Source organism: Protopterus annectens, chromosome 4.part0, assembly GCF_019279795.1.
Source record: "Protopterus annectens isolate FY-2018-M chromosome 4.part0, PAN1.0, whole genome shotgun sequence".
NCBI lineage: Eukaryota > Metazoa > Chordata > Ceratodontiformes > Protopteridae > Protopterus > Protopterus annectens.
The window spans coordinates 641,204,948-641,231,382 of record NC_056733.1 but is presented as its reverse complement, the minus strand read 5'-3'; the positions used below and the strand labels follow the sequence as shown (position 1 = coordinate 641,231,382).

At 39.9% G+C, this 26,435-nt stretch overlaps 1 protein-coding gene across 4 annotated transcripts in view; it reads right to left on the bottom strand.

The window, feature by feature from the left end:
* Nucleotides 1-26,435, bottom strand: part of TMEM120B (transmembrane protein 120B) — a 419,384-nt gene that overhangs the window by 69,166 nt on the left and 323,783 nt on the right. For 3 of the 4 annotated variants that reach the window (XM_044068606.1, XM_044068607.1, XM_044068610.1), the window contains exon 7: nt 10,503-10,568. The exons of the other annotated variant lie outside the window; for it this stretch is intronic. In XM_044068606.1, the coding sequence (XP_043924541.1) occupies nt 10,503-10,568 (66 nt within the window). The remainder of the gene's footprint in view (nt 1-10,502; nt 10,569-26,435) is intronic. 4 annotated transcript variants of the gene reach the window in all.

Below are 26,435 nucleotides of genomic sequence, written 5' to 3'. Positions count from 1 at the left end.
GTGGCCAAATAATGCAGGTGTATAACAGTATGATAGAAAATTACCATCGTTCTTCTGAATTGCAAAAACAAATGCGTGCAGTGTTCATTGTTTCTGACAACTAGCTGGTATGCTAGACTAGTAGTTTCAGGAAGTGGCTTTCTTTTAGCAGAGTCTCTCCTGAGGTAACATTACAAACTAAGTCTTCTAAAATAAAATACTGTATTTTATCGGTACTGTCTTTTGGTTAGAACTGACTTACGTTTGGTGGGTGGGGATAGGAAACGCCCAACATCTGCTGTTGAAGTTTGCTTTCTTCACTGCTTGTTTTATTTTACTAGAAATTTGTCAGATGTCAATAACAAAATCTAACAGCATATTTTACGAGGCGAACACCATAATTTAATCTCAGCTCAAACACTTTAGAACTGTGTGAAGAAATACCATCTGCTTCCAAATATATTTAATATTAAGAAATACTTGATAATCTGATTATCTGTAAATAATTACCATCATTGTTTTGTACTATATTATCAGTAATGCCCTACAGAAAAAATGACTTGCAAAACAGTTATTTACTTTTTAGTCTGAAAGCTGTAAACTTATTGCAAAATCTGTTACAGGAACTAAAACATAAAATAGGTATGTCTTCAGAGCAACACGTCTGATTTCTATTTGATTAGGCTGTTTTTTTCCCCCTCATCAGCTTGGTCATTGAGTTGTATCATTGTTTAACCGATCCTCCCCCACATGAACCCCTAGGGAGGGAAGATTTCAGAGAATCATCCTTTTGGTGACCCTACTTTAAAAAGCAGGAGGTAAGAGTCCAAAGCACCATCTCCTGGTTGCGACAATTTTTTGTCATTTCTACTCCTTGTCCTCAGGTTGTTCCAGCATGTCAGATGTGCAAAGCATTCAAATGCTGGCCTCACTTGGCCACTCCACATCATCAAAACATGCTGTCTTTGCAGTCTACATATACCAGCCCAGTAAAACCAACAGGCCAACATCTGATGCTAACGTTCTGGACTTTACAACAGAATGTTCCCGTGGCATACAATTCTCCCTCCCGTGAGAGAGAGCTGTCCACTGGTTTCCTCTGGTCTGTCTCTTTTGACTGGTTTCTTAAGGGCTAATTCCACAAAATTATAGCTTCATGGATGTGTACTAGGCTAAAAACCACTAGGGCCTTTTTAAGCCTAGCCCTGCATCCCAAATCTCTGACAAGTTCTGACACCCTTGGTAAGTGTAAGCGGGGTCTTGCAGGACTAAACATTTACAAGCAGGGCCTTGGGAAATGAGCTATTTACCAGCTACCTGAGTCCATTAGCGACATATGTACCAAACCAGAGATGAATTTCTTGTTCCCCTTCCAGCTTGTTCAAGTTACACTTGAATTGGGTTAGGGAGGAACTTTGCTTCCAGAGAATGGACAGTCTATGGGATACACATTTGCCTCTTCAGCAGGTCCTCTTTATATTCCAGGCAATGTTTAAGTCTTTAGAATGGGGGGGGGGGGGGTAATTCTGGCATTGTTTGTTCTGCAGATATGCAGGAGGTCCATCAGGATGAGGTCTGAAAATACCTTGCATGCCAGGCACAGAACTCCCCTCAACAGCCTGTAAGAGACATAATACAAAGGACAGGGTTTGAGGCAGTCTGCATAGGACATGTTACTTCCACCTTGCATTATTTTAGTGAGGAACCTCTGTGGATGTTCAAATTGTTGGTTATACCTAGTTAGGTACATGCAAAAGGGAGCACTGTACTCAATAAAATGTCTGATGAATGCAGAATACAATGGAACAATGACTTCCTTGGACCTAGATGCTATACCTTTCTTTACAAGTTGCACAACAGAATGATTTCCTCTCACTACTGCAGAGACGTGATGATCAAAGACTATATTACTATCTGTGTGTGTCCCCAAGTCCCAGACTACTGAGTTGACTCTTAGGGGTGAGAGGTCAATATGATAGTTACCAGAAGTAACAGGCACCCAGCATTACTGCAGCACAAGTTAAGGCTGCATTGTCCAAGGCCAAGAATACAGCTTCCATGGGACCCGACAATATCCCTGGCTGTGTTCTACGTGAACTAAGAAGTGAAATGGTACCACATTTATGTGCCCTGTTCAATCACAGCCTCACCTCAGGCTTTGTCCCTACAGAATGGCGCACTGCTACAGTCATCCCTCTCCATAAAGGGGGAGCGACTACAGACCCTGGGAATTTTCACCCCATTAGCCAGACTAGTCTGATATGTAAGGCTATGGAGCACATCATCATGGACTAAATTAGCAAGGATTCAGGGAATCTCCAAACTTTGGATCCCACACAATTTGGTTTTGTGAAGGGTAGATCATGCATGCTCAACCTGGTTGACTTCTCTGAGTCAGTCACCAGAACAGTGGATAAGGGCAAGGCAGTTCATACAGCCTACCTCGATCTGGCCAAGGCCTTTGATACCATTCCCCACTCAGGACTTATTGATAGACTCACCAAACTAGGCATCAACCCCTATATGACTAGGTGGGTTGCAAATTAGCTCACAGATAGAGCCCATAGTGTGAAAATAGCAGACTCCAAGTCAGACTGCTGACCAGTCACGAGTGGAGTCCCACAGGGATCGGTCCTGGGTCCTCTCCTGTTGGGCATCTACTTCTCAGAAGTTCAGGCCAACACGGAGGGACTCTGGCTGACCAAGTTCGCTGACGATTGCAAGCTGGGAGCCATTATTAACTCCCCAAGTGATGTAGACATCCTACAGAAAGGCCTCACTGAGACCAACGACTGGTGTGGAAACCATGGCCTTAAGTTTAATGTCATAAAATGCGTCGTCATTCCCTTTGGGAAAAACTCAGTTCCCACTAATTTCCACATTGATGGTAGCCCACTGAACACTGAAGGCATTATAACAGATCTGGGGACACAGGTTGACAGTAACCTCTCCTTCGACCATCACATTGCCACTGTGGTCAGAAAGTCCTTCTATGTGGCACATCTCATTATCAAGGGTTCTGCATCCAGAAAGAAAGAGGTCATCATCTCTCTCTCTACTCTTCTCTCATTAGACCAATCAGAGTACAATGCCCCATTTGGCATGTACCTCACTAAACACCTACAACAGCTGGAAAGGTCACAAAAGTACCTCACGAAGCGGATCCTAGGCCTTAAACAGATGCCCTACATGGACAGACTCAAAAAACTCCAGCTATTCTGTGTCTCATATCATCTACTAAGAGGCAATCTCTGCTTGACTTACAAAGCCATGTCTGACCCATCTCTGTTAGAAATGCTGCATCTGAAGAAATCTCAATCCCTCCACACCACATGCTCCAGGAACCTCAAAACCTCATTACGACAATCAACAGAACATGCCGGAGGGACACATGTTCATAACCCAGAGACTACTCATGCTCTGGAATAGACTTCCCATACATGTCAACCTGAGCACCTCACTGGCCCTTTTCAAGAGAAATCTTGAGGAGTGGATGGGAAATGGAAAGTTCACCCCAGGGATTACTACAGTGGCTCTACTTGATAGAGGCACCGGGAACTAATGGCGACATGATGCCAGGGCACTTCTATGGGTTAGGCTTGTAAAGGCTCCAGAGCCATTGGCCTAGTACACAACTATGAACTAGGAGTAGACTTCCCAAAGGATACTACGTGTTTTTTGACACTTAGTTTTAGCCCATGCCTCAGACAAGTTATTTGTCTGTGTCAGCCCTTCCTGGAGAACATATGTGTCTGTGGGGGATTTTATGATTGCTCATAATTTGCAATGATTTGCAAATGTGGTCAGCCAGAGGCCCTATACATTGGCCCTGACTTCAGAGAAGTAAATTCCAAAAAGGAGCAGTCCCAGGACAGATCCAGGAGAGACACTGCTTGTGACTGACCTCTTTGTATAGGTTGACATCCCAGTTCTAACTTCCTGGGTCCTGTCCATCAGCCAGTGGGCTTTTCACTTTGTCAACAATGCAACGGTGACCTTCTAAAAAGTCCACCAGGTTGAGTAGGTGTGAACTGCCCTTGGTGAAAGCAAATTGGGTTGGGTAATAATAATACCAATTTGTTAATCTGGTCCACTGGACACACAAGTCCCTTTTCAGGGGCCACCTGAGTATTATGTCTGCTTAAGTGACTTGTTCAAAGTCACCAGCAGACAAATGAGGGTTGTGGGAATTAAACCCTGTACCACAGAAACTACAATTCATTGACTTAAACCTCTGTGCCAACTGCCAGACATATCTACACCAGAATGAACATATTTAGAGCTACAGTTAGCATGCCAATAAAGCTGGATGCAAGTTGGGGGGAGGACTTGCATCACATCAAAAGAGTACTGTAATTCTCTCAAAATCTTTTCAGACCATTTTTTTTACACTGCACTGACCTCCATCTTTTTTTCTCTAATAAAACCAAAGTAAGCAGCAACATATTTCAAATGACTACATAAAATAAAAATCTATTTACCAAAATGAATTGTCAACCACAGAATCAATGGATGCCAAATCATACCTTGCATTTCCTGTCGGTAATAAAAATGCTCTGTGCATCCCTATCCTGATCCCACAAGTCCTGCAAACAGGACGACATTCAGACCTTTACCCTACAATGTGCACTTAAGGCATAATTTTCTCTTGAGGCAAAAGGATTTACTGTTGCAACAAGTTTTTACCTTAATCCCTACACAGAAGATAGCAAACCTGCCTAACTTTGACGTAGTCCAGTGGCATCCAACCTTTCTGCAACTCAGCAGTCACATTGTTTATGAGAAAGGCAAGGACTGCGGTTAATTCTCTGAATCTGAAGTCAAACAGTACAAGATACAACAGTATTATTTTGTTACAACTGCTTGAAGCAGTTCAGAAAAGTACAGTTTTGTACCTACCATAAATGTAGATGTTCGAAGATCCACATTGCTGCAGTCCTTACATATGGGTAGTCCGCTGTCCTCGGTCGGCCCGAATGCCAAAGTATTAGGCTGACGTCGGTCATGGGCGCTCAGATCTGACATCAGAGCGTCAGGGTATAAAAGCGCATGACCGACGTCATATCCTCAGTCTTTTCTTGCCCCAGATGTCAGAAGGCCCTAAAAAGAAAGGCCACAGCCCAAAAACAGGATACCTCCCAAAACATGCCCAACAACAACCATCACCCAAACCATATAACCATGCCAAACTACAGAGGGGAAGGAGGGAGGGTAAATTGGACTGCAGCAATGTGGATCTTCGAACATCTACATTTATGGTAGGTACAAAACTGTACTATGTTCTTCATCTCACATTGCTGCAGTCCTTACATATGGGTAGAATCCCAAAGCAGAGGTAAAGGGAGGATGGCAAAATCATAAAGCATTAGGGGCTGCTAAAATGCCCTGTAATATTGCAGTGGCAAATCCAGCCCTAGACTTAGAATAAAGAGGAAGGTGGTAATGCTTGGAAAAGTATGTACTGAACTCCAAGTGGCTGCTTCCAAAATATCTTTGTAGCTACCCCTTAGAAAGGCAGTAGAAGTGGCAGTAGCTCTAGTGGAATGAGGTCTGATTCCAGCGGAATCTCCTTACCATGATGGGAATAACAGAAAGAAATACAAAACCCAATCCATTTAGAAATAGTTTGTTTTGAAACAGGTTTTCCCTGAGAACCCAAAGCAAAAGAAACAAACAACTGCTGAGACTGCCTGAACCCCTTGGTTCTGCTCAAATAATAATGTAACTGCCTGTGAATATCCAAAGTATGCAAAATCTTCTCCCCTTTATTTTGAGGGTTTGCATAAAAAGTAGGCAAATGAATAGTTTGGTTCAAGGCCACACTAGAAACCACTTTAGGCATAAAGGAAGGATTAGTGCATAAAGATACCCTATCCTTATGAAAAATCAGGAAAGGTTCCACTGCCATAAGGGCCTGTAATTCAGAAACCCTTCTTGCAGAGGTAATGGCCAACAAAAAAGCAGTCTTCCATGATAAATACTTTAACTCGGCAGTAGCTGCAGGCTCAAAGGTTGTAGAGTAAGCTTTTCCAACACAAAATTGAGATCCCAAGCAGGAGTAGGAGCTCTCGTGGGGGTCTTATGTTCTTTGCCCTCTAAGAAATTGCTTAAACAAAGGATGGGAAAATAAAGGAGGGTCACAGTCATAGTGAGCAGAAATGGCTGCAGCATGAACCTTTATCGAGGAGAAAGACAAACCCTTGTCCAATAACTCAGTAAGATATTGAAGAGAAACACTTAAATCAGGCTTGGAAACATCAAAGTCCTTCGCTTTGCTCCAAAGAAAAAATCTCCTCCATTTATCAGCGTAAACTTTCCTTGTACTAGGCCTTCTGGCCTCCAAAATAACATTCAAAACTTGTTGTGGAAGCTGAGACCCTCCAGGGTCTAAAACAGAATATGCCAGGCTGTGAGATGCAGAGACTGAATCTTGACATTGAGGAAGTGATTGCCCTCCTGAGACAAAGATGCGGAATCAAAGGCAGAGGCCATGGAGGCTCCGTACCAAACTCCTCAGTAGTGGGTACCAGTGCTGTCGAGGCCAATCCGGCTATCAGAATCATGGATGGCTTGTCTATTCTGGCCTTCAGGAGTACCTTGGGAATGAGAGGCAGAGGTGGAAAGGCATAGACATGAAGATTGCTCCAACTGAATGATAGAGCATCCACCTTCCAAGCTGTGGGATGAAACATTTTTGTGCAAAACTTTGGCAACTGGTAATTTAATGGAGAAGCGAACAGATCTATGTCTGGAGTCCCCCATAACACTGTCAACTTTTGAAACACATGAGGATCCAGTTTCCACTCGTGAGGATCCACAATTTGTCTGCTCAACACATCCGCTAAGGAGTTCTGTGCTCCTGGTAGAAACCTTGCCTGAAGATTGAGGTGTAAACTGAGAGCAGTCTCCCACAAAATTATCGCTTGCCTGCAAAGAGGGTACGAATGGGTTCCCCCTTGCTTGTTGATGTACCACATGACAGTAGTGTTGTCTGTTTGAATCAACACCTGTCCTGGGTGACGTAAATCTTTGAAAGCCATCAATGCAAATTGGACTGCTAACATCTCCTTCAAGTTGATATGCAAATGTTGAAGTCTGACAGGCCACGTGTCTTGCACCCATTTTCCATTGAGGTGTGCTCCCCAAGCCTTGTCCGAGGCATCTGTCGTTAGAATCTGACTCGCCTCTGGTCGGGTCACAGAGAGTCCCTTGTTTAGGTGACATTCCTGAGCCCACCACAAAAATTCTTTCTGAATGCAAGGTATTATCTGAATGACAGTGTCTAGATCTTGGCAGTGTTGTGTCCATACATTTTTGAGATACCACTGAAGCTTCCTCATATGCAGTTTGGCATTGGGAAGCACCAGAATACAAGATGCCATGAACCCCAAGGCTTGAAGGACTGTCCTTGCAGTCAGCCTGGACTGTAGAGACATTTGATGGAAATAAAGAGAAAGGCTTCTTTGTTTGTCCGGGGTCAAAAGGCCATCTGGGAAGCTGTATTCAGTCTCACACCCAGAAAGCACATGTCCTGAGAGGGTACTAGACTGGACTTTGTTTCGTTCACAGAATACCCTAGGCATCTTAACACTACCATCACATACTGTAGATGATGCAGAAGTTCGTCTTTGTGTTGTGCAATAATCAGGCAATCGTCCAAATAAGGATAAATCTGTATTCCTTTTAACCTGAAAAAGGCTATCACTGGAGCCAGAACCTTTGTGAACACTCTGGGCAGTAGATAAGCCAAAGGGCAATGCAGAGAACTGATAATGTAAATTTCCAGCCAGCAGGTACCTCCTGCAACTGGGCCTGATAGGAACATGAAGATAAGCCTCTTTGAGATCCAGAGTTACCATCCAGTGATCTTTTCCCAACAGAGGTAAAAGCTGTTGTAACGTCAGCATTTTGAACTTTGGAATGTCCAGATAAGTGTTGAGGATAGATAAATCCAAAATTGGTCTCCACGTGTTCCCTTTCTTTGGTACTAGAAACAGGCGAGAATAAAATCCTAGTCCCACTTCTGACAGAGGAACTGGCTGTATAGCTCCTATTTGAAGAAGTAAAGAAATCTGCTTGTGAGCCTCTATCCTTTGCCGAGGAAGAACGTCTGGCATGCCTTTGAAAGGAGGCAATGTATGGAAATAGAACTTGTAGCCTCGGTTTATAATGTCCAATACCCATTTGTCCTGGGTGACTAAAAGCCAGTTTTGCTTGAAGAGTGCTAATTTTCCTCCCAAAGGAGCTGCCAGGGAAGAAGAATCTGGCAGCTGAAAATGCAGGTCATTGGGCCTGTTTACGAAAGGACTGGCCCCTGCCCTCACCTGCAGATTGTGCAGGTGAACTCCAAGTTCTAGGCCTGAATGTACTGTGAGCTCTGCCCCTGCCACGTCTAGATCTACCCCTAGACTGAGAATCAGAAGAAGGGTAGGTCCACCCCTTAGTAGGCCAATTTCTACTAAACTTTGGAGGTTGCACCTGCAAAAATCTTTAACAGTCTGCATAGACTTAGCCTTGTCTTCCATTTTCTTCAAAACCGACTCCACAGGGGACCAAACAAAACTTCAGACTGTAAAGGGGCATCCAGAATTCTAGTTTTAACATGCTCGGACAAATTCTGATCCTTAAGCCAGGCGTGCCTCTGAAGAACTGATCCAGTGGCAGCCACCCTAGAAGAGGCCTGTACAGCATCAAAACCACACTGCAAAGAATGCTTACCCACCTGTTCAGAGACATGTACTAAATCCTGCAATTCTTTACACTCTATGCCCTCTGCCAAAGCATCCACTTTAGATTTTAGCTGAGAAAGGAGGAAATTCTGATACTTCAACATATGAAACTGGCAATTTAAAGCCCTCATTGCTAAAGTAGAAGAGGTATACACCTTCTTACCCCATCTATCCAAAGCTCTAGCTTCCTTATCTAGAGGAACCGGATTCTTTACAACAGAAGCTCTAACACCCTTAGGCCCCTGACTAATAATTTCTGGGTCCGCCCTAGGACTCTTATACAGATATTTATGAGCCTCAGGCACCCTGTAATACCTGTCCGGTTTAACTGGCGCAGGAGGCAAAGAATCTGGATTAAGGGAAGCCTCGAGAAAACATCTTGAACAACATCCAAAACAGGAGGTATAGCCAAGGGTCTATGCTGTGGTAAAACAAGAATTCCCTAAGCCTCTTTCGTGAATCAGAGAAATCCTGTCCTTCCCACTTAAAATGCTCCCTCATGGAATGCAGAGTTTCTGAAAATGAAAAATCCTCTGGAGGAGAAGCAGAAGGAGTGGAATCCTCTGCATCAGAATCCGAATAAGGGGGAAAATCTTGAATATCTTCAGCAGAAGAGTCTGAGTCGTCTGAGGCCTGATCCAAACTTTCCAACTCTGGCTCCACCCTGGGCCTCTTATCAGGAGGGCATAGAACCTCTAATTAAAGTAATCAAATCTTCTGCCATTTTAAGCATGTGCTTTTTAGGCACAGACCCTGAAGTACCTGGAGGGACACCAGAGGAAGGCAAAACAGACCTGCCCTTAGAAGAAGCCTTAGAAATAGTAGCAGAAGGCCTAACCACCTTAGGCATAGAAGGGAGAACAGTAACCTGAGAGGCCCCTTCAGCTTGACCTGACTCCTGTGAGGCCACATCCTGCAAAATCAAAGTTTCCCCCTGAGACTCAACAGAAACTTCAGCCGGATCCATCTGCTCCACTGTAGCTTCTGCAGGACCGGCGTCCGAAACGGACGAATCAACCTGTCTAGGTTTCAAGGATTTGTCTTTGCGCTTCTTCGTGGAAGCGGGCGTCGGAGGATCCGACGGCATATTATAATTACACCGCTTACCAAAGACTAACCTAGCACAATCTAACCTTCTTTTTATAGTGCGCTTATTAAACCTAGCACAAAACCGACACCCGACTACGGGTCCCAAACAAGGAATGCAAAGAGAGTGATAATCCCTATGCGGTATCTGTTTCCCACAAGAAATACAATTATTCACTTTTCCTGACATCCGGAATTAACTGAGGCAAGAAAAAACAAAAATATTCCCCAACGGGGTACTTAGCCCAACTTGTTTTCGGTCTGAAACTCAGAATCCGAAAATTTCAGAACGCCGAACGGCACTTGCAACGCTGCTTCTGCATCGGACCATGCGGCAAAAAAGACTGAGGATATGACGTCGGTCATGCGCTTTTATACCCTGACGCTCTGATGTCAGATCTGAGCGCCCATGACCGACGTCAGCCTAATACTTTGGTATTCGGGCCGACCGAGGACAGCGGACTACCCATATGTAAGGACTGCAGCAATGTGAGATGAAGAACATCATTACTTTTCCTTGTGGAGCACAAAGAGTACACACCCAACCTGTTTTTTTTGGACCTTTAAATCTCCAAAAAGCAAGTCAAAATTCACAAACAGTCACACAAAGCTCAAGAGCCACTGGCTGACAGTCAACAACAGGATACTTCAAATCTTTAATTATTTTCCTAATCTGTCAAAATCCCCTCCTTACCTTGTAAAACTTACCATGTTAGCATTACTCCAGACAAAAATGTAGAAATGTAGTGGTGCGTTACCCACCAGCCTTTGATTCTACAAACGAAAGCAAGAGAGAATAAAACAAATTGTATAAGCAATCCATAAATATTTAACTTTCCTTTTATTGATGATCAAAGGTTGTGGATGACAATTTTACAAAAGGAAATCTTGGGATTAAAACAAGCAATATGAAAGTGTGAAAAGTCACGCAGGTCACTCTGCACTCCTACTAGTAACAACTTTATAAATCTCTGGACAGATGAGAGCATTACATGGAGGCTGCAGAGTGACACATTAGATAACTAGAGACTGCAGATTATTAGCTGTTGAGGCCAATGGATGGTGTCCAGTTTCTGGCTTTATGGCGTTACCATAACGAATGCTGTTAAATAAATGCTGCATAACATTTCTTCATATGCTGGACACTGTAGTGGCAGTAATTAAGAGCTTAAGCTCATTATTTACTTATTTTACAATTTGGTCTTTGGAACCCCTGCTGAGAGGAGTCCACTAAGCTCTTGTCATCTACTTCTTTGAGAAATGAAGAGGCTTTTGCAGCATGAGGTTCTAGAATTTTCCCCCCCTAACCCCAACAACTTGCAAACAAAAGGGTCAGTTATGTTCAGTCGCTGTGTCCTACACTCTAATCAGCCTGCAACAGTTTGAACAGAGCTGCCTTCCACAAACACTTGCTATGTTGTTTCTTGGTGTTAATCCCTCACTTTCCCTTGCGTTTACTTCCATAGCAAAAAAACACCCACCCACAGGTATCAACAGCTGGCTTGTAGCCATTCAATTTTTACCTTGGTCAGCCATAAAATTGTTTTTAAGAACAGAATTTTGTGCGCATGTCTAATTCAAAGCCTCAGTTTACATTAACAACCAATAATAAGAACCAATATCAAAATAAGTTGGTTTAGGAAAATGCATCCCCAAAAAAGCTGAAACCTTCCATCAATGGAAGTTTCAGTCAAATCTGAATATGGACTAGACCCATTTACAAGTAACAGTACTCCGCTAATAATGGAATCTATCTGGAAAAAGTCAGAGAATGAGCCATGTAACCCCAGGGAAAGAATAGAAAAGGGATACTAGATCTAGAAGAAAGTAGTCATTTGGGAATAAGCATCTATCAACCAGTAGGGTACTTAAGAAAACAAGTATAACTTAAGAAAACAAATAGTTGGTGTCAAAATCATGGGCTAAAATTTAATGGCAAAGATGTATAATCATATCCTCTGGTAAGCCTAACTCTCTTTTTAAATATAACATTAACAATATCATCTGAAAACTGATCTCAGAGATCTTGGAACCTGTCTAAAACAATGAACTGTCCTTCTATAATCATTCATCCACCATTATAAGAAGTCCTTTTTAATCACACAACCTATAAAAAGATATGGTGTACAGATCTAGGGACATTACCTGTTCCCCTGTACCTGGCACTCATTAGGCCAATTTTAATACTCACTTTTGATGTGTACCTATTCAAACACTTGTAACAACTGGAACAACCACAATGCTTCTCTCAAAATCAAGGGCTAAATCACAAACTATGCAGACCATCTTAAAGCCTGGTCTCTTCTCTATATCATATAGGCTATTGAGAGGCAACTTCTTTTGTGTGTCTAGATCCTCAAAAGATCCTATTGTTTCACACCTTTTACACCTTCGCAATTTCAATGATGTCATAAACAACCACTTAAAGTACCCAAATCTTTCTTGCAAAATTAATAGAACATGCTGGAAGGAGAGGTATGTATCAGAGAGAATACCACTCCTATAGAACAGTCTTCCACTCCACATAAAGTAGCACACTTCTCTTATCCTAGTCAAACATAATTTGGATGAATGGATGGTTAACAGCAAATTCATCCTCAGTCTGGCAACACACTGGCCCTCGTGGATGGGGGAGAAATGTAACTATTCCAACATATACTTATATGACCTGTCTTTGGATATTCATACTGCAAAAAGGGCTAATGACTACTATGGGAATGCAAGGCTATTCTTCTAAAGATCCTCACAGATTAACCTGTACAAACTCAACCATGAAGTCAGGCAAAACAAAAGAAAAGCTTGACAAATAGTCAAGAAGCTGATCACTGGATAAAGAAGGAAAACAAAGCTGCCAAAGAGAAACAAGTGAAACAGAAAAGCAAATCATTAATATGGGTAAGCTATACTTCTCAAAAATGTTGCAGCAATGGGAGACTGTTAAGATTAGCACACACTGCTCATATTTGTGCAGCTTGTGGGTGGGGAACACATGACTAACTGTAGTGATCAGTAGGAAGTTTTATCGCTGCCACTGCAGACTTGTATTTCACCACCAAGATTTTCAAATGCACTTTTTTAAGTCTTCCCCATAAGTAAACAGTGGAAAAATAAATGTGGCTGTATCTCAAGGATGCACTATATCGGATACACAGTGGTATGCCTTGCCCATGCATTGAAGGCCAGTATATATCCTTGACATCAGGGCACTATAGTAGTTCTAGTAATATGAATGACAGTGATGGGCATCCTATGGCAGTTCTAGTAATATGGATGACAGTGACGGGTATCCTTGCCCAAAACAAACAAATAATACTTTCCAACATTAAGTTTCTTTTTCTTTTTTTTTTCTTTTTCATTTCCAAGCAAAAATCCTAAATCGTATGGACTTTGGTGCATATTTGGGAGACATACATATACCTTCCCATTGTTTCTTTGCGAATTTCTTATCCAAACTCTCTTCCCAATCCTTTCTAACCTCTTCTGATTAATTCTTATAGTTATCATGCAATATTTGATATGCTCTACTAAATATTCCTTTTCTAATGGGAGCTTCTGTTCTAGACTCTAAAAAAAAGCTCTGCCAGTGCTTATCTTTAGTTTAGGACCCCCCCCAATTTTTTTCTCTTTGCCTATACTCTGACATCAATCCTTGATAGGGAAGGCAATCTCTAACCTGCAGCCCATATAAATTTGTGGTGTCTTCCCATTCTATCATCTTTCCCTCTTTAGTTATTTGCCCCAATATGTTGATTCCTTTGCCTGTTTTCTCAAACAAATTCCAGCCCCCTATTGCCTACTGTTTATATCCCTAATTGCAGTCATCTCTATTGGCAGAATCCCCTTTCTCCACTCCTGTGCTGGCTTAGTTCTCAGGATACTTTCTGCTACATTATAGATATAACATCTGTATGATTATTGTTATTCCCTTTAAAGGCCTGCACACATAGTCCCAATCTCTCCTTGTTTCTTGAGCTTCCCCCATTTCATAATCATTCCTTCTCCCTTCCCACTTGGAATTATAGTTTTCTGCTTGTGCTATGTACAGTAGCCTTAACAGTGTAGCTCTGAAATAGCCCTTCAAATTGGTTAATCCCAACCTGCACTGTACTACTGGAAGAATCAGCATATCCCACTTGATTATTGCAGTCTTCCCCTCCCAAATAAAGTCCTTCAGCTCTTTATTAATTGTTATCCACAACTTCTCCTCTTGGTTGATAAAATATGCCTGACCTGTGTACAAGACTAATGGGACTAAAAACATTTTAAATGTTTGTATCTTACTATCCATATCCATACAACACAGCTTCTATTTTCTCAATTTTGTATCATCTTTTGTTTAGTCTCTTCCCACATATCCTTAACTGCCACACCAGAATAATTTTTAATCCATGCAATTAAATACTTCATTTTATCATGTCCCCATAAATATGGATATTGCTGAACCAATTCATATGTGAGCACATTATTTACCACTATTGCCTTTGTTTTAGTTTCATTAATTTTGCATCCTAAAAAGCAAAAAGCAATATCTTCCACAACACCATGATGTCTCTTTTTGGTTTGGTCAGGTATAAAATAATATCATATGTAAACACAGACATCTTTTCTTGACTACCACACCAATTATATCCTTGAATTTCTGAATCCCTTATTTGCTTTGCCAATGGTTCTAAATATAAATCAAAGTTGAAAAATGGCACTCCTGCATGGTTCATCTGCTCAAGCAGAAATTATCAGAGAGGACCCTACCCACTTTACATTTTTGCCTCCAATCCCTCATATATCCTCCTTATCAACCTTATAATTTTTTCAGGAAATGCAAATGCTTCCGTTGCCCTGCTCACAAAGTCCCAGCTTACTCTGTCAAAAGTCTTCTCTGCATCAAGACCAAACAGCAGCAAAGGCATTTTCTTACATTCCGCTTCCCTGTGACTCAATGTTTTGTTTAATGTTGTCAGCTGTTTGCCTCACCTCCACAAAACCACAATGAAATATATCCATCAATTCTGACATTACTTTTGCCATTCTTTTAGCCATTATAGACATGAACAATTCATAATCATGGTTTAATATTGAAATGGGCCTGTATGAAGCTGGATCTGATGGATCGTTACCCTGTTTAGGTATTACAGCTACCACTGCTTTCTTCCAGGATATTGCTACTTCTCATCTTAAAATATGTTAAACAAAACCTTCCAGATTTTATCAGTTTTTCCCTCCTAGCTTCCAAACTTCCACAGGAATACTATTCCTGGGGACTTTCCTGTAGATTGGTTATATTTCACAATTTTTATCTCATCTCCTCCTAGCCTGTTAGTAATGGAGGCTCATCTACCGCTAACCTTTGCACATTTAATTTTTCCATAAACATTTCTATTTGCATCTTTTCTTGATTTCCATATTTCTGTGCTTTATACAATCTTTTATAGAATTTCCAAAATATTTCTAATATCTCTACAGGATCTCTTGTTACTTTACTTGTTATAGGCTCCCTAAGCTTGGCGACAGCTCTTTCTACCTTCTGTTGCCTGAATCATTGTACTTAAAAGGTTTTTGTGCTCTAGTGTTATCAGAAAAATAGCTGCTTAACAGTGATCTTTCTAAACTTGTGTATATTGAGGTAATCCCTTATTTTCTGCTTAGAATTCTGCTGTTGATCCACTTCTTGCCCCTCTAAATAATTTTGGTTACTTCTTAACCAAAGCTCTCTTTTCTTTTATTTCCACCCGTTTTTTAAACTCCACTTTAATTTTATCCCAATACCTAGCTATACTTTCAGAAGTAATTTCTATCCTCTCAAATAGCTCCTGAATAATCCCCACTACCCAGTCCTTAAATTCCTCTCTTTTCAAAAGATACAGTGAGAAAGTGCCAGTGTCTCATTTTTCTTCATTACCCTATGTTTTTATTTTAGTTATTATTGGCGCATAACCCAAAATAGTTATTGGGCGTGTTCCAAGACATTCAATTAAATGCACGTTTATGTGAAATATACATTCTCTGCCTAGCCCAGCCCAGTTTTTTATATCTTGGGGGATATGTATATTCACTCTAAACTCCTATTACTGAATTCACATCTTCTATGCCAAATATTTTCATAAATTTCTTCAAAAATCTACCCTGCTTTGTTATATTCTCCCTTCTGGGCCCCCCAGACACATTTTCACTACTGTTAATCAAATTCCAGTCCCCACCAATAAGTAATATTTCTTGCTGAATTTTCTTAATCTCCATTACAGCAGTTTTAGGTGGAATATAAATACATGCCAATGTATTTCTCCTCCCTTGCCAGGAGCCCCTTAGCGTTACACATCTGCCATTATCTGTTTTTAGCCTCTTCTATCACTATTGGAGCTCCTCTTGCAATACAAGTACTTCTCTTTTCCTTTGTCCCAGATATTCTGCTGAATAACCATCCCGAAAACCTTTCTTTATCAAGTTCACACGTTCAGTTCTTTCCAAGTGTGTCTCCTATAAGATAGCTATTTGTACTCTACATTTTTAAATATAGTTCACTATTTTTTTCTTTCTTCTATTTATCTGTGAGACCATTAACATTTAAAGACATTACAGAAAGCATCACTGTAATATTCCCACCTTTTTTGTTAAATATCTAGTTCCAGCTTTTGTGTTACAGGTATACACTGTTTGGTAGGTTGAACTTTTATGTAGTGGTTCCCTGTCATAGCCGTTTGAGCCTATGTCACAACTTTCAAAACGTTTTGTTTTATTGAAAGCCCTCAAACAAAAAAATACAAACAACCCCCAATACCCCCCTAAAACCTATTCATTTAATACTAAACACACAAACTATGTACATTTTCAAATATTGAAGTTTTAACCTGCTAACAGGAACAAATGCCCCAAAATGACAGCCACAGTCTCAGATTTGAGTTAACCTAAAAGAAATCTATGTTAAGACGCATGGTGCAGCCTGTGCTTCTACTAAGTGCACTGCTAACTAGTTTTGTCTTATCTTTATAGCCCTCCCATAAATGCTTTCAAAGAACATCATCTCCTAGCCAGTTTCTCTCTTCTTTTTTTCCCCAGCCAATCACTCTCCACCAGACTGGTAACCAATTTCTCTATCAGATTGTCTCCATGGAGACATGAGAATCAGACAGTCAATTTCTCTTTATCAGACTGTTTCCATGGAGATACGAGGGCTAGACACTGAAGTGTTACTAAGCATACATTCATTTGCCAGAAAAAAAAAGCCTCATAAAATTCAATATTCTTTTTCATTTACTTGCTCTCTCATAAAACGTTACTAAATCATTCTAAGGTCCTTAAACCTGTCATTCCCTCATGCAAGAATGAGAAAAAGCACATTAATTTTTCTTTTGTCATGCTCTTTTAACAAGGCTTTGTTTTACACTGCAGTGCCTACATTTCTTAAAGAAGAAAAAAGAAGGGAGAAAGAAAGGAAACAAAGATCAGCAGCACCTATTTACAATCCCCACTACACTTAAAAAAAAAAAATAACAGAGACAATTTTACTTTATAGCATGCAAAGAAAACCATACACCACAAAAATAGTAATATTAAGAAAAAAATGTTCTTTACTTATGGTTAACTTTCCTCCCCTCTCTTCCCCTCCCCAAAAGCATTTTTCCAGACATTAATGACATGAAGTAGGGCATATACTTCAAAATCCCCCCAAAGTCCAACAAATTCTGAAAGTCCAATATTTCCAGATTTTCTTGTTGTCATACTTCACAAATATAACTATTGAATTATAATCCCACATTAGGTTACTGTTTTTTTTTACTGTTCATCTACATCTCCAAATCCTGTATCCTGCCTCTGCTTCATTTCCAACGTACTCCCGATTCTTCTAGTCAACACTCGGGCTCCCTTCCTTCTCTCCAACATTTTCTGCTGAAAGAGTGGAGAATTGCCTTCCGTTTCACAGTTCACCTTTTGTTGGACAAACTTCTGTATTTCCTCCTTAGCATATACGTCACCAAAAAATTATTTTGTCTCTCATAACCTTGAAGACAGATGGGTACAGCAGTTTGAATCTCTCACATATGTCTTGACATTCCCTGAATAGTGGAATGAATTTACTCTTCTGCCTGGTGTACAACGAGTAATCCCTTTCCACAAACACTCTATTGAATCCTACTTTTAGTATTTTGTCCCATCACAGTTTTGTCCAAATCAACTCCTTCTGTTGTTGGTAGGATTGCATCTTTACTATTTATTTGTGCTTTCATAAAATCAATGCAGTCTGCTCCTTCTGGCTTCTCTGGTATAGCTGAAAATCTCTGCTCTGTCCTCTAATTTTATTATTTTTTGAAACATCACTTCCTGGCCAGTCTCATATTCAGCCAGCCTTTTTTTTCATTTCAACCTCTGATTTTTGAAGCTTTATCACCTCATCTGAATACCCGTTTAAAGCTTCTTCCATTTTTCCAACCTTTTGTTGTGTGTGTTGATATACTCCATCAGTGTTTCGTTTATTTTAACCAGGTCTGTGTGCAGTTGTTTTATATCTTCTTGTAGGTTACTGGAAGTCATGTCTGGAGGTTGCATTGCTTTTTGCTAAACAGCTGCAGAACTTTCCCCGGTCAGTGTTTCTTCCTCACGTTTTGTAGCTGATTTTTCCAGGTCTTGGTATTTCTTTTTTCATGGCATCCAGGCAGTACACTTACTAGCCAGTTACTTGAAATTTATCCATAAACACAAAAGTCTACTGGCCTTCTCTGCTGAATTTCTGTTTTCGCCTGGTAGAACTACAGTTATGCTGTTACTCGATGTGCAGCCATCTTGAAAGTCTTACCCCTCAGTATTAATCTTATCATTACTACTACTACCAATACTAACATTATTTCTCAAATTCAGCCCCCATTTCCTACGATGACCATTATCCAATCAGCATCGCCATCTCTCATCACAAACAAAATTCCTCCCTCACTTGTATCTTTTCAGAACAAATCCCAATATTCTCCATCAGACAATTCAAATCTCAATGCTTGTGTGTCCTATCTTTTTTCTACTGATTTCAAACCATTGATGCATTCTCCTCACACAAATTCTCAATCACCTCCAGGACACCTTCTTCCCTAAAAACACATCTCTATAACCCCCCCAAAAAAACTGGCTCATGTACAAACTCAAATGCTTCCTTAGTCTCAGGGACAATACCTCCAGGCAATAATATACTAAATTAAGAAATCTAGCTACACAGGCAGTCAGGCAACACAGAAGTCACATTATGAAAAAAACACCATTCATCCCTTCTCAAAATCACCTAAATAATTCTGGGCAGCAGTCATCTGCCTAATAGGCCATACTAATCCAGCTAACACCCACTCCTCCTCATTTCATATCACTAGCGCCACTTCAGCATACTTCCCATCCCTGATTCCATTAATAATGGTCTCCCTCTAATCCTCCCCCCTATATTCTCACTTTCAGATTCAGAGCTAAACACATAGAACTTGAACTAAAAATCAACTCATCTTCTGGTCTCAACAATCTTCTCCCATGGTTCCTTTTCATATGCAAGGACTTCATAGTCTCCCCCTTGTTCACATTTATAATTTCTACCCAACTCAAAACATGGGTCCCTATTACCTGATTGAACGTTTAGGTTAGCAAATACCTAAATGTCATTCTGGTAATAGCGAAAGCAAAAAAATGGAAACAGCCGATTAACACAGGGAAAGAATTCCCTTGGCCGTTATGCAGATTTTGTCCCTTTCCCCACTGTAGAGCGATCTCGGAGTTGGTATATTTAGTTAGGGGGTGTGTGGGGGGACACAGCCCCATCTTCATTTTGGTTTAAATTTTTTTTTTTTTTTTTTTGCGGCGGAGGGTATTCATTCCCTACGTTAAACTGATAACTACTCCTGGCTATGGACAAAGGCCTAACTGCAGCCATCTTTATTGACCTCAGCAGAGCACTCAATCTGGTTGGCCATAACATTATTTTAGATCACCTAAAACTGGAATTAGCCCATATACAGCTTCCCTGTTTAAAAATTATCTTTCCAATTAGTACTTCTCTCAGCAGTTTCAAAACAAGCTTTCTGCTTTCACACCTGTTCTTAAAGGAAATGCTCGGGGCTCCATTTTAGCTCCCTTTCTTTTTTTACTTTCATTAATGAACTAACACTTGACCTCCCTCACCTTTTTCGCTTACTTTATGCTGATGACTACGTCTTATTTCACTTAAACCTGACCTACTCTGCCATATAGCAACAAGCGGACTTCCTTTCTCTTATCAAATACCTTAATAACAAAAAGCTACTTCTGAGCACTTCCAAAACTAGAAACAATGGTGTTTGGTACCTCCCGAAAAGGTAAAATACCCTTAATCACTTCTTATCTTTGGCCATCCTGACAACTCCACTGATCAAGCCATCTCCTTCAAATACCTTGGTACGTGACTTAATCCTGCACTGAACTTTCACCTTCACCTAGAACAAATATGGAAAATAGCATTCCCTCCTATTTTAGCTTTAACCCCCCCCCCCCTTCTCTCCAAACCAACAAGGAATGCTGTAAGCAAAGGCATTCTACCACATCTTGAATTTGGACTTCTACAGATTGCAGCAGCATCCAAGAAAAACTCTCCACCATCCAAATTATAATCAATTCTTTCTGCCATTTCATTATCCTAGCCCCTAAAAATCAACATTACTGTGTCATGCTTAATAAAGCTAGACAATGTGTCAACCTGCTTTCTTGGATCCTAACTATACAAGCTCCTCAAAGAACACTCCTGCTCTTCTCTTACCTCCAACCTAATCAAACAACCCCCAGTTACAATCCAAGACATCTTAACCACTCTGGTCCACTACTTTAATGTTGTGGAAACATTGCATTAACCATGCCTTCTCATTCTGGGCCCCAAACTCTGTGAATACTAATCTTACAAGATCTCACCTTGCACCCTTCACTCTGTGCTCAGCTTAAAGTCCATCTCAAGTCTGAGTCAATTTGCAAATGTTTTCCCTGTGGACACATCATCTAATCCCCCAATCAAGCACCTTTGTCTTACTCGCATCATTTCCCGATACTGATGTGTGACATCATTCACACTGTACATGTTTTACATAGTTAGCTTTGGTGTGCCGCTACCTTATGTTTGCTATCGTTTGCACTTTGTAATCTGTCCCTTCACTGTTTCACTCTTTTTCTTCTTCCCTCCTTACTTTAATCATCCCTTCCTATTGTCCTTTATACTGTGTACTTTATTACTATTATGTATTTATTGTTACCTTCAGACATTCTGCATGTATTCATAATACTTCTTGTTAATCTGCTTGTCCACTGTCAATTACATTTGTTCGGAGTTAGAGTGAAATAGGTCCATATGGATCAGTGCTTTAACCCAGTTACTAAACTCAATACATAAATATTAACTATGTCTGGGAATTGCATTGTGGGTTTGTTCAACTACTGGTATACTTGAAATTTAATTATTATTGATATTTTAACTGTTTTTTTTTGTGTCTTATGTGGCCTGCACTTTACTGACTTCCACACATTAACCCTTTCATTGCTGTTTTTTAAAACTTGCTCTAGGGTCTTTAATTCCTGGTGCACTGGCCTCTTTACTGTCTGGTATTTTGGGCATGTTACTGTGTTTTATCATTTTATTACAGTTTGCAGGACGTGCAGTATCAAGGTATGCTTTCATTACTAGCATGGAATGCTTAATCAATAGCAATACTTAATGGCAGCAAGGTTTGCTTTGGTAGCCAGGATAAAATGCTCAATAGCTCCAGGTGGCTTAGTTCCCAATCCACTGCAGCAGGAATGACTGGGTAGGTTTCTGTAATACTTTTTCTCTGGGAAAACAGTGCACTCCTCCTCTTGTATGCAACAGGTTGTATTCTGAATGGAAATAACTGGATAGCGAAATAGTAAAACAGCTTAAAACACTACAAAGATTTTGAAAAGTGTACAGATAACACTAGTACAATGAATGGCAGTGGACTGCAATACTGCTTACAGTTTTACCTTGTACATTAGCCAGCAGTGTGCATGTATAGGTGTCACCCAGCGAGTGTTACTTTTTTTGTAGGCTGCCCTGTGTTCTCCAGATTTGGAATGTTCCCTTTATGTTAATTATTACACTTTTATTTTTTTTCCCATTTTTATGCAGTCATCATAATTCTCGAGCATTCTTTACCAGCAATGTTGCCGAGTAACACTATAAAATAAACCAAATTCAATAATGTGGCATGTTTCAGAAAAAATGACATACAAAAACATGATGTAGTGGAAAATGAGGGCCAGAAGAGGAACATATAGAAATTTGTTTTCACAAGGAGTGTGGCACATATGTGAAGAGAAATCCTACTTAGACAGATAGTGGAATTCACAAATATATTAGACAAGCAAGCAATTCTAACAAAGAAGGGCAAAGATGCATGTAAAGAGACAAGCAAAAGAAACAAGTGGTCATCCAAAAGCCATGGAAAATAACCTGGAGAGGTTGGACTGCATAGTCCTCATATATTCCTAGGTATGCTTCTACATTTACATAACATACTTGTATTAAAAAACAGTATGTACTTTACAGCACAGTCTTAAGTGATAAACCTCCTCTCTCAAACTGAAAACTTAAACAGTGGCCAACAAGTATTTTTTTTTAATCCTTCTACACAGGAAGCAACACTGCGCACACCTCAATAGAAACAGAAAAAAAAACCACTAAACCACATGATGAATTTTAGTATTTCATAAATATACAAGAACTTGCTGATCAGTTTCACTAGAGATTCTAAGAAGACCCCTGCTGGTATTCAAATGAGTATTTACCATCCCTTCCTCGGAGACCGTTAAATGGGTTACACACACTTCTGTTACTGTAAAGTGAAGTGGAAAAATCACAGTGGGACAGATAAGACCCCAGCAGACTACATTACTTATAAGAAATAGCAACAGAAGTTCACCAGCTCCAACCGTACTGTCACAATGCAAATACCGTTGTAAGAAAATCTGCCAAAAACACATCAGCACATATGCCAGAAAATTTAAACTGCTGGATTCTTGCACCTTTTCTAGTAACCACATTAACAGTATGAAAGGGAAACTGTGAATGTTTAAACAGTAAATTTATTGTGCATCATTCTTTTCTGAAATATGCCACAGTATTGAAGTTGGTTTATTTTGTAGTGTTACTCAACAACATTGCTGGTAAAGAATACTCAAGATATCTGAAGTATACTTATATAGTGCAAGTTCCTAGTCATACCGGGAAACAAAAAGACTATTACAAGAAATGTATTTTACATAAATATCACTTCAGAAATGGGAGGAAAAGAAAACATGAAAAATGTTGGCTGATTTCTTAAAAATAAACAGTGTTCTGATTTAGTGTAAAAACTGCTCCCCCTACTATTAGATTATATTTTTTATGCAAAATGTCTTGCAGTGTCCATCTGTAACAATCACACCAGAACAAGGCATTGATAAGTTACCCATCCGACTACGTATTCTGCCAATAAAGTGCAATCAGCCTGCTCTTTAACTCAGAAATAATTGTACACATGATACATAAATACTGATACTTGCACAAGTATGCACAGATACACTATACATCACTACACACACACACACACACACACACACACACACACACACACACACACACACACACACAGATGCATTCATGCACACGCATTCATCCTAAAACAGGACCGTAAATAAGGGTGCCACAGTGTACACATTTTTAAATATGTAAAATATCTACACTCTTGGTGATTCATAAACATACCCAAAGAGTACATCTACCCATCAAAGCTACTAAAATTCCCATAATTCTACTAAGTCTGTTACATTCATACTACTGGCTAAATATTATAGTCTACCTAAAACAAGCCCCAAAACTCAAACCTGCCAATAAATTTATCTTAAAGAAATAAACTACTATACATAAAACAAAAATACAAAGAACACCACTTAAACAAGTCCTAACTAGAAAAATAAGTTAAAATAAAAGATTAAAAACCTAACAAAAAGCTAAATGCAACTAGCCAGTCATTGCACTACAAGCAAATACAAACCAGATTCTATATAGGTTAACTAAGCTAATTAAACACAAATACATTGCAGAAAATAAATCCTACCACAATCACTAAACTTTTAGCATGGAAAAATCAACTGTTACTTAAAAAAATAAATAAATTTACTCAAGTAACTAAAGGTAATTAACACAGTCCATTAAAGTTAAACAGAGACTCTACCTAGAAGGAGATAAGTGGAATACATGGGGATCTACTTTGCCTGATGTTTGAAATATTTTGTGCTGTATAATTAAGAAAGTCTTTGCAGGACTCATGGCTTTCACTATTCACAAACTGAGTTAACTCACCCTATCTAAACTCAAGACATTTACATATAGCTATGCATACACATATATTTATTTACATAAATATACACACAAATGTTTACAATATATAAATACATATATATGTATATGTATATTCTTGTCTGTGTATATGGAGGGTCTATATTATATATTCAAAGTTTCAAAACTTCGAACCTTATATGTTCGACAACATATGAGCAAAGTTTGAAACATTGAAAATATAATAAAAAAAATGTAAAACAAAACCTTACCTCAACGCTCTGAGCACGGGGGAAGCCCACCTGCACCCCCCACAGCCCCGCTACTTAAATATACCAACTCCAAGATCGCACTTCAGTGCAGAAAAGGGAAATTTCCCATTCTGTGCCATACAGAGCCGTTGCTTTTCACCTTTAAACTTTTTAAAGTTCGATCATTTGGTGTCGACCATATGACATTTGAAATTTAAAAAGTTTGAGTAATTAATAGGGACCCTATATGGAAGCATAACCTTACACTGAAATAACAAAATAGCAATCATATAGTAAACCTCGCATGATTGAATGTACAGCCATACACATCCCTCACACATTTATATATTTTTTAATAGCTTCCCATTAATTTCATTGGGATGCGGTAACTGTACCCTGACTACAGTGCAGGGGTTTACATTGTGTTTTATAAACAGACTGGCTTAGTGAGAGCATTCTACTCTAGTGGTGTGCAATGATTTTTTGTAATGTTTAAATTAAGCATTAGTACTCTGGTTATTACTACATTACTAACTTTATTATTTTACTGGTTTGTTGTGTTATTTTGGGATGTGTTTGTATGGCTATATGGTTACACTGAATTTGGTTAATTTTATATTTGTTCTGTTTTGTTGAGTGGGTCTTCAGAGAAGACATGACTTCCCTCTCTGCAGGATTCATGTTGAAGCCCATTCCTGGGCTCTGCTTACAGGAGAGGTCTTGCCTTTATGCAGGGCCCATTTTAAAGACCATTCGTAAATTGTGATGGAACACCGAAGTGAAGGATCATAGGAAGTTACTAGGCTAATGGCCCGAGGGCCCTTACAAGCCTAGCCAAGTTCTACCCTTATTTCCACAATCAGTACCTATTGCCCCTGTCCAAGAGGAACACAGGTGGAAACCCCAGGGCGAATTTACAGTTACCTATCCAGTCGTTCAGATTGCATTTGAAGACGGCCAATGAGGTGCTCTACTTAACATATACTGGGAGTCTGTTCCAAAGATGTGGTAACTTCTGGGAGAAAAATAAAAAGCAGCTGTTGCAAGACAAAAGCGACGCTTGGTAGATGGTAAATCCTTTATAAGCAGAAAACTCCAAATCCAGAAAAAATACAGACAATGTTCATCCAAGATAAAGCAGTGCAAGCAAACACAGACAATGATCAGAGTAGTCTTTATGAAACAGAATAAAGTGACAGAGATTTCCAATGATCCACATAGGACAGATGCTGAAGACCTAGAATTTTCCTTCTGAGGAGCCTTTGTGGTCTCTCCAACTGCTGCAGGTGTTGGAAAGGTACATACCAACAAGGGTGTTGTACTCAGTTACTGGCCTGATGGAGGAACACTATAAGGGGTTATAACTATAACTTCTTTTTTTTCCTAGCGGCAATGCCCTTACTTATGAGATGAGCAATATAGACTGCCCTTCTTACCACTCTGGAGACATGGTGGTCAAAGGTGAGGTTGCTGCCCAGGTCTCTCATCTCTGAGTGTGTACTCAAGGTGTTGCTATTAATGTGTTAGTTAGCAGGAACATCACCCCTAATGAAAGGGATGATAAACTCAATGCAAAAAATGTATTAAGGCCATGACTTTGGCACCAATCATTTTGTGTAAGACCCTCTTTGTAGGATGTTGACATAATTTGGAGATTCTATGACTGCCCCCAGTTTGCAGTCATCAGCAAACTTTGTCAGCTACAGACCTTTAATTTTTGTTTGTACTTCAGAAAAATAGATTTCAAACAGCAGAATCCCAGGACTCATCCCTGTGGAACACTATTGGTTAAAGGTCTGCTGTTGAAGATGGATTCCCCTATTTTGACTCTATGGGTTCTATTACTGAGCCAGTTAGCGACCCATCTAATATAAGGTTTGATACCTAGCTGCGCGAGTTTGACAATGATGCCCGAGTGGGGGATAGTGTCAAACACCTTGACTAATTCGAGGTTGACTGTATGCACAGATTTCCCCTCATACAGGGCCTTGGTGAGTGTCTCGAAAAAGTCCACCAGGTTTAACAGGCAAGATTTCCCTTTGACAAATCTAAACGGAGTATGGTCAAGTGTTTGGAGAT